The 9,743-nt window shown below is 34.6% G+C and overlaps 1 protein-coding gene across 1 annotated transcript in view; it reads left to right on the top strand.

The window, feature by feature from the left end:
* Positions 1 to 4,486: 4,486 nt before the first annotated feature.
* The window catches only part of LOC127856987 (N6-adenosine-methyltransferase catalytic subunit-like), a 38,678-nt gene continuing 33,421 nt past the window's right edge, over positions 4,487 to 9,743 (top strand). Inside the window, exons 1-2 of the mRNA XM_052393228.1 lie at positions 4,487 to 4,786; positions 8,881 to 9,053. Of these exons, the coding sequence (XP_052249188.1) occupies positions 4,603 to 4,786; positions 8,881 to 9,053 (357 nt within the window). The 5' untranslated portion in view covers positions 4,487 to 4,602. The remainder of the gene's footprint in view (positions 4,787 to 8,880; positions 9,054 to 9,743) is intronic.

Genomic DNA, 9,743 nt, shown 5'->3' with positions numbered 1-9,743 from the left:
TGAAATGGGTCCACTTTCTCAATGGTATCGTATACAAATGGGTATGCTTTTTCAAAAATCTTGTATCAAAATGGGTCTACTTTATCAGAGTTCCTGAGAAAAAATGGGTTACATTTCGGAAGTCTCAGCGGGACACCCATCATTAAAAAAAATCGATATTAATATTTGATCAACATGCAGTTTTGTTTCCAAACATTTAAATCACACTTTCAAAGCTGCGTCATGTGCAAATGGGTCCTCTGTTCATTCGGCCAGCGTAGCTCATGTTTCAATGTGGTTTGCTTGAGAATTTAATGAAATGCTGGTTAATACCAATACATTTATTATTATAATTACGTTGTGGTTCATTCTTTGTTTAGTTTAAACCTATTTATTTTAGCTCGATTGCATCGAAAGCCTGAGGCTTATATAGGCGCTCTCAAGTCCGTTTCCTGGGCCTAGAACCAGTACTTGGTGTCTTTGGGGGAGATCTAAAGAACGCTCCCACGGTGGGGATCGAACCCATGACCTCCCGGTCGCTAGGCGGACACCTTATCCATTACACCACGGCGACGTCTTTGTTTGACTTAAACCAAGCGACGGATACGCTTACGTAGTGAGTTACGATAGTACACAGCAAACTTTACATTCAACCTGCATTTGCACATAGAAAGAATGGGTCAAATAGGGGCTACGTTTGACAGTTAGAGGTCAATTCTATACATAATTGCAATCATAAGGCCCCGGCTTCTGGAAAGTTTTATTACTTGGTTATTAATAGAAGTTCACAAAGGCTTCATAGAAGTTGCGAATAATACGTTTTGCGGAAGTGTATATTTTTGCAAAATAAAAGTCATAGTCGCATGGTATTTGTGCTTTTTCGTCACGAGGTACTTTTTTACAGGTGTTAGCGTCTTTTTTCGTCACGTGATCATAAGATGTTCTCTGCAAAAAAAAAAGTTCATCGAAATTATAGCATGAAATTATTATGTTTGTACAATCGATTTGTTAAGACGGTAGGTTTATCAAAATGATTTTTATACTCCCCCCCAAAAAAATAAATTTTAAAAGCATATAGTCGCCGCTTCGTCTGTCCGTCCGTCCATCCGTGTGTCCGTCCGTGCACAATTTTTGTCCGGGCTATTTCTCAGCTACTAATGACCGGAATTCAGTGAAACTATATGGGAAGCTTCACTACCAAGAGGAGATGTGCATATTATCAGCGGGTTCTGGTCGGATGATTTTCACAGAGTTATGGCCCTTTTAAATTTTCCATTAATTGTACCTATAGTGCAATTTTTGTCCGGGCTATTTCTCAGCAACTAATGACCCGAATTCAATGAAACTTTATGGGAAGCTTCACTACCAAGAGGAGATGTGCATATTATCAGCGGGTTCTGGTCGGATGATTTTTCACAGAGTTATGGCCTATTGAAATTTTCCATTAACTGTACATATAGTGCAATTCTTGTCCGGGCTATTTTTCAGCAACTAATGACCGGAATTCAATTAAACGTTATGGGAAGCTTCACTACCAAGAGGAGATGTGCATATTATCAGCGGATTCTGGTCGGATGATTTTTCAGAGTTATGGCCCTTTGAAATTTTATATAAAAAAATTATTGTCCCCCCAACTACTGTGCCCTCAAGACGTTTCCTTTTATCTGAATATATAGTGCAATATTGTGACAAAAAAAACCTTTGGGGAGCATCACCCGTCTCCGACGGTTTCTTGTTTTAATAGTTGTGAGCGTTAATTTAGAGAGGCAGTTTTGAAAGTCAGTCTGCTTTAGCTATGCTAGGAACGATAACTGCAAGTCAGTCTGCTGTAAGCTACGCTAGGAACGATAACCACTGCCTGTCTTCACTACCTGCAGTAAAATTATGCAGCCGACGAATGCTAGGAGCGTCTGCTCTTCTACTGCGGTGTGTGTATTTAATTAATAATGTTTAACAGCTTGTAAGACGACATTGACCAGTCTAGTGTTTGTGCACACTGATTAGCCTGTGCAATTCGCACAAGCTAATCAATTACGACACATGATTTTATGGTGTTTTTCGTTTTAAGACAGTCTCTGGTAGTGGGATGACACTAAATGCATATGCGTTAAGCCCTGTTTTCTCATAATGAAGCTTAAATTATCTTTTTTATTAATGATTTGAAAAAACCCACATCTCAACTTGTGCTTTAAGACACACTCTTTATAAATTTGAATGGGGTGTGTTCATATTCAAACTTGCGATATAAAAAGCTATACATGTAACATAATTTTGAAAACTGAGTTGCGTCTAAGATTATACAACAGCGAACAACTTCAGTGCCTTCAGCGCTTTGATTTGTTTGTCTTGCCAGTAGTCTTTAAAGTGTATTATAGGGATTTGTTCACAGTTGACAAATGGTGAAATTTTTAGTTGTCATCACAACAGAATGTTCTTTGTTAAATACTTTTTGTAAGTTTAAAAACAAAAACAGCCTAAGAAGAGTACATGTATATGTAATGGCTGTGTTCCTGCTGGATGCAACATTTTCTGATTATGATACTTGAGCTTTAAAGGGACCTTTTACTGTTTGGTAAATTTCCAAAATAAAGAAAAATTGTTTCAGATTCGCAAATTTTCGTTGTAGTTAGGATATTTGTGTGGAAACGGTAATACTAAATATTGATCATGCTCTAAAATATCAATTATCTGCATTTTTTGACAATTAAAAAACCTGAAAATTATAAAGCGTTGCAATGCATAACGATTGAATAATTTGGAGTGTTCTGTTGTTGTCGTTATATTTTGTGACACTACGAGGATTGCTTATATAAAGTATAAAATACATCACTCATTGTATAAGCACGGAGTGCCGAGTGGTCTAAGCTTTAGACTTTAACTCCGGGGGTCAGAGGTTCTGAGCCCAGTCGAATGGTACTTTTTTTTTCTTTAATTTTATTCTTGTTTTTTACTGGAGCTTTTTAGATCCAATGTTTACATTTATCAATATAAAACCTTTAATGACAAACTTCAATACATGCCAAAATCTGTGAAAGGCCCCTTTAAAGTTTCACAAAATATGCCAAAATCTATACAAATAGTACATTTAATTGTATGATTAATGAGTAGATACAATGATGGATCAATAATTTGTAAGCATATTTGTGGTTTATCTATAAAAATATTTAGCTATAAGAGTAGAAATTTTACATGCTCATATCCAAAATCTTCATTATTATCCTGTGCCAAAGTCGGAGGGATAACAAAGTGGCGTTGTCCGTTGGTGCATCTGTCCATAGTCATGCACAAGAACCATAACCTTACATTTTCTTAAATAAGAATTATTGCCTTTTGTTTTTTGTATGATGCAATTTTTACGGGCTATGTCTTAGATACCAATCAAAATTTCAATATGAAACTTTATGGGTGTGTAGAAATCAATGAAAAGAAGTGCCGTGCTCAATTAACCATAACCCTGCACTTTCTTAAATAAGAGTTATTGCCGTTCGTTGTTATTGTGTAATGTAACTTTTCAGGGCTATATCGCAGATATGCTACAAGATTTCAACATGAAACTGCATGGGTGAACAGATATCAATGAGGTGAATTGCCTTGCATAAGTACTAACACCTTACACTTTTTAAAATAAGAGTTATTGCCCTTTGTTGTTTTTGTATAATGTAACTGTTTTGGGCTACCGGTATATCTGAGACACGCTACAAGTTTTCAACATAAAACTTTCTTGAAGCATGGATATCAATGAGAATTGCAATGCATAAAAACAATTTCCCTACACTTCTTAATGATAACACCGTATATTAAGGGATTTTAGGAAGTGTAACCTTATTAGTGTCGAGCGGTTTGCTCAATTGGTCATTGTCGGCTCGGGTACTACTTTCATGTACCCCGGGTACCGTTATGTATACTTACATGTACCCCGGGTACGGTAAACATACTTAAACGTACCCGGTCGATATTAGACTGTACCCGAGTTGTATTCCCGCCAAAATTCGATGTTGTAAGACACGCAACCAATTACCGTAAAACGAAATTGAATATCTTAAACAAACATCTCTTTTGAAAAAAAAAACTGCATCAACATGAAATTTTAGTAAGAATTCCGATAATAAAGAGTCCATTTAACAGAACATTGCAATAATTGTGAACATAATTATTTTTAAAAAAATAGCTGACAGCGACCGAATAAGCGTTAAATTTCCCGGGTACGTTTGAGAATTTTTACCGTACCCGGGGTACATGTAAGTATACTTAAGAGTACCCGGGGTACATGTAAGTAGTACCCGGGCCGACAATGACCAATCGAGCAAAACGCTCAGAGAGTAAAGAACATGACCGTCAGGTATATTAATTGAAGACCTTACTCCCCCACGCCCCCCACCCCCACCCCCTCTCCTGCAGCTCACTCTTTTAGATCAAACGGACAATAGAATACTGTGGCATTTAGTTTAACTTTTAAAAGAGTAATGTAATAAGTGTCTTAAGTCAAAGAACGACTTAGCCCACAACGACGTTTAAATTCTGTAACGGTAATTTCAATATGGCTGCGCCCATATCGACAAGTGATAGTTGTAAATAATACAGAATTTATCGATATTCCACGATTGTCATATTTGATTCAACAAAATGGCCGATGGTGATGGTGACGCCTGGAATGAAATTCAAGAGCTGAAGTCAAAGACAAGTAACTTGAGGGCTAAGTTGGCCGCAAGGAAAAAGGAGCGTGAAGGACTTGCTGCAGAAATTTCAAAAACCACCGGCTCTTCTCCAGTTGCGTCGACTACAAAGGCAGCATTATCTGTCTCAGATGGTAGGACATTTAAAACATGAATAGTATCTCAATTTGCTGATTGTAATTAAGAATGTTTACATGAACATAGACTATATTGCATTTCAATATGTTTATACCTTTATAGCTTGTGTTTTTAAGTCCTTCTTTCCTATAGTTTCATCCATTCCTACAGATTCATCCACCCCCTTATTTTGGTCATTATGACATATTTCTGTCAAAACTTAAGTTATTTATGCTTATTTAGAAAAATCTATAACCCAGATGTTGTATTTTGGTTAAAAACATGTGAATTTATATTTTTTAGGGAAAAATTAAATTTTGGTAAAAATTAAGTAAAATCTGCTACCCATGCTGTGTAAATACCAATAATTCTGAAAATATTCATGTTTTAACAGTATTTTTCAGTGCCCCAGATAATTATTTCGGAAATAGGGTTTTCACCCACTGATTTTGAAAAATAGGGTGATTTCATTCTTGGAATAGGGTGAAATGAGTTATAAGATGCATACAGTAAAACCATTGCTGCTTTACTTCTGTTGAAGCTGCACACAATTGTATTGATTCAATAAAACTGTAAACTAATATAATTAACTTTAATAAACTGATGTTTCATAACATCTTTAATCCTTGAAACTGTCAATAATATAAACTTTAAACTTAAAAAAATCGATAACACGAATGATTCGGCACCTATTGGCTCTTGCTTTCTTGGTTCGAAAAAGTTAGCGATCGACTGATATTTTGGCGCAACAATTGCGGACGTCTTTCTCTTAGAAATTTTTATTACGCATCGTATTAGAAACTGAAAGTACAGACACTTTACAAATACATGCACAATGAACGACGGATTAAGTCAGATTGAAAACGCATGTATGTCGTCGTAAATAATTTGGTCAGCCGCTGTTTTTAACTATGAAATCTAGTCCGCAGAGCGTTTGAATAGCTTTGACTGTTTTATTGCTCCGTCATCCAGGCGCTTGCTGAATAAAAGTGTCGCCGCGTAACGAAAATAATCACAAAAAATACCGAAAATGAGCAAAGTATTTTCGATCAAAGCTATTGTATCATACGCATCAAATAAGACGAATGTGCGTAAAAGTCAAATTGGTTGCGTTTTCAATACGCATGATATTGTATTTCTTTGCGTTTTGAAACATTTTAATAGGGTGAAAGACGCAGATACGCAGCTTATCTGGGGCACTGATTTTTGTGTTTATAAGTCTATAAGAATATTAATTTAGTGATTTACATGTATATCCAAATTACTTAAAACGTTTTATGTTTTCCTATAAAAATGATGACTGAACAGATTGATAGGAAAGATACAAACAAATCAGGGTTGCTAGGGTGCCCACCTAGAATTTGCCTGTTACTAAGGAAATTCCTGCCTTGTAAATTATTTTGCCATACTTTTGTGGGGAAGATATAAAATGTTTTATTAAATGTCTCACTTGCACTGAAAATCTGTTGATTCAGTAGAAAAAGTCAATTTCACTCTTAAGTGGCCGAATATACAGGAAAAGAGGCTACATTATTTTTTTTAATGTCAACCATTGACTTTGAACCACATGATAATAAAGGTATATCTTTAAGCAAAATAAATATATTTAAAATTAGTAATAGTTGCGAGTTAATGAATCAAAAGCATGCAGTCAATTTTTGGTAAAGCATATCCCTAAAGCATTCTTCTTTTTATTATTTTAGCTTTAATTATTAAAACTTCCATCACTACTTTGGTTGCAGCAAATTAAATGTTATTCAATCATTATACAAAAACATGTTGATAATAAATTACATTTTTTTAATTAAAGGAATGCTTTTATCATGTGCTCTAATAATATTAATGAACAGAAGTCAAAAAGTCATATGATACAAATAGAAATAACAAACCTTTAATCAAAGACCTATAGATAACACAGATTGGAAACTCTCCTCTTCGCGATAGCGATATGCGATAATATCTAACGGCGGACGCGGGTCACGTGACATTGATTTTGGAGATGCCGGTGTACCTGTAGATTCTTCCCTGTTCCAGCTACTGTCGGCCATTTTGTTATAAAGCAATCAATTATTCTTCGTAATTAGTCGTTAATATTTGTTGTCGTAGGGTATTCTGAGCATGATCTGGTAGTTTATATTATATTGATATTGTTATTAACAATCTTAATGTGTTAATTAGTGTTTTTAGTGCTCGGTTGTCAGTTTGAGGAGCAATGAATGTCTGAAAGCGCAACGTTACGAACTTCGCGTAGAGAGCAAAGTCGGTAGCCGAAAAAAGACATATTGAATATTTTTTGTGTGAATAAATATAAGTATTTATTTTCTGTGTTGATTATTCTTTAGGTTATGGTAGTTATTATTCTAATTAATTATTAATTTATCTGAATTTGAAAGAGAACACTGGATTCGTTCATTTTCGATAATTTTTTAAAAATTGAAAGGCCCGAAGCATTTTTTTTAAACATCTTCATTAAGCATCACATACTGATAACGTAAGATTTTTATGCTAAGTGAGATGTTAATCTATGTATGATTTATAAAAAGTAAACGAAAATGAGGTATTTTAAAGGATTTTGCCTTTGTACAATTTGTACTATTTTATACTGTTATTCCATTCAATCATTTTTCACACCTGTCGCCAAAGTGGTTTGTTTCTTTTTGACAAACTTTTCTATTTCTCACCCCATATTGTTGAAGTAAGATTTTTATTCTAGGCAAGATGTTAATCTAAGTATATATTTAAACAAACCAGAAGAAAATATTCAATTTAAAGGATTTGGCCTTATACAATGTTGGTACAATTTTAAGCTCTTTTCTTCTGTTGTACAAGATTGCTGTCAAACGTGTTTTTGTTCTTTTTGATAAACTTTTTTATTTTTCATCCCAAATAGATTAAGTCAGATTTTTATGCTTGGTGATATGTTAATCTAGGTATGAATAAACTAAACTGGAGGAAAATGTTCATTTTTAAGGATTTTGGCCTTGTATAAAGATGGTACAATTTTAGGCTCTTTTACCCTATTATACACACATGTCGTCAAATGTGCTTTGGTTCATTGTGAAAAACTTCGTCATTATTCACCTCAAATCGAAGAAATAAGATTTTTATTCTGGGTAATATGTTTATCTTGGTATGAATAAAAAACAAGATGACAGTACAATGTATGGGTTTAAATTCTCATTTAATATCTTTTATTAGTATTACCAGTTTTCCTGTCAATGTTACACATGCAAGTTAATATACAAACATATTTTAACAGATAGCTGTGAGATTACTATTAAAACACAAACAAAAGCTGTGAGATGACTATAATTCGCCGGCCGCGGCCACTGATCACACAATTAAAATCAATCAACAAAGCAAACTGATAATTGAAGTTAGGATCCCTTCTTTTGATTAATTCTCAAGAATAAAGAAAAAACACACAAAGCATCTTCTTCAGTTCGCTAATTGATCCGACGATTAACACGCGCGTGAAATGTTGTTGTTTTTTCTTTTCGCGAAATCCTAGCCCACGATACTGAAAGCTTAATTTAATTACCAAAAGAAAAAAAACTGGATTACAAACAAAACTTTAATAACCTATAACTCATGAATAAGATCTAAATAAAAAGAGAATTAAACCATTGAAAAAATCTACACAATCAATATTGAAATAAGTCTAACTGAAACCGTTTTTGGATCGAACAATCATAGCATTTATTATATTGTAATGTTGTTTTAATCAGAGACCTAGATCTATGTGTCCACATATCACAAAGTTTATCACCCTTGTTGTAAAGAAGTATGTATGTATACATGTGAAAGAAGTATAAAAGTTGAAACAAAAGCAATAAAATACGGAGAAATTAAAATAAAAGTAAATGTTTGTGGGTGTTGTTTTATTAACTGTGATGTTTGCTACCAAACTATTCTTATATTCTTGTATTTTCCATGGATTTGATGTAGAAAAAAATGCTTCCTGAATAAAGCAGCTTTACAAACCCTGAGAAAGGAATTTGGGTCCTTATTTTTAGGGTGCATGTCCCTTGGCCCCCCTGGCAGGCCCCCCTTCAATTTTTTAATATTTTGCCTCCTTAAAAATATCTTAGTTTGATCATATTCCTTTCAGAATCTGCAAAAAGTGTTTCCCCAGGCCATACTCCAAAAATTGCTCTGAAACCTGAGCCCATCAAACACAATCCTGCAGTTGAGAAGAAGCTGCTAGTTGTAGTTGAGAAGAAGCTGCTAGTTGTACTCTCACAGCTGGGCGTGGAAACTTACTCCTCAGCGGAGGTCGCTAAGGTAAAAATATGGTTTGCCTTTTGGTCTGAAGACTTAAAACAAGAAGTGCTGTGAAATAGTTATCTAGTGAATTGTTAAAGCATTGTTGCAGACTTTAAGCATATATCCAAAATTAAAAATATCTTGATGACAATTAGGCAGACATTGTTCTGAAGGGACATAATTAAGACCTAAATAAAAACTGTATTGAAATTGTCACTTATGTCACTTTTTATACATCGGGTAGGATGGTATATAGCAGTCAGAAAGTTTTTTTACGCAACGCAGATATTGAGCTGATTTTTATTCCCCCGGATCGAATGATCTGGGGTATATTGTTTTTGATCTGTCTGTCTGTCATTGTATGTGTCTGTCACAAAACTTTAACCTTGGTCATAACTTTTGCAATATGGAAGATAGCAACTTAATATTTGGCATGCATGTGTATCTCATGGAGCTGCACATTTTGAGTGGAGAGAGGTCAAAGTCAAGGTCATCTGTCAAGGTCAAAGGTCAAATTTTGCAATACATGTATTGAAGATAGCAATTTGATATTTGGCATGCATGTGTATCTCATGGAGCTGCACATTTGGAGTGGTGAAAGGTCAAGGTCATCCTTCAAGGTCAAATTTTGCAATATTGAAGATAGCATCTCGATATTTAGCATGCATTCATGCCTCATGGAGCTGCACATTTTGAGTGGTGAAAGGT

Source organism: Dreissena polymorpha, chromosome 14 (assembly GCF_020536995.1).
Source record: "Dreissena polymorpha isolate Duluth1 chromosome 14, UMN_Dpol_1.0, whole genome shotgun sequence".
Taxonomy (NCBI): Eukaryota; Metazoa; Mollusca; class Bivalvia; order Myida; family Dreissenidae; genus Dreissena; species Dreissena polymorpha.
The sequence above is the reverse complement of the archived record's forward strand: the minus strand, read 5'-3'. Positions and strand labels throughout refer to the sequence as shown.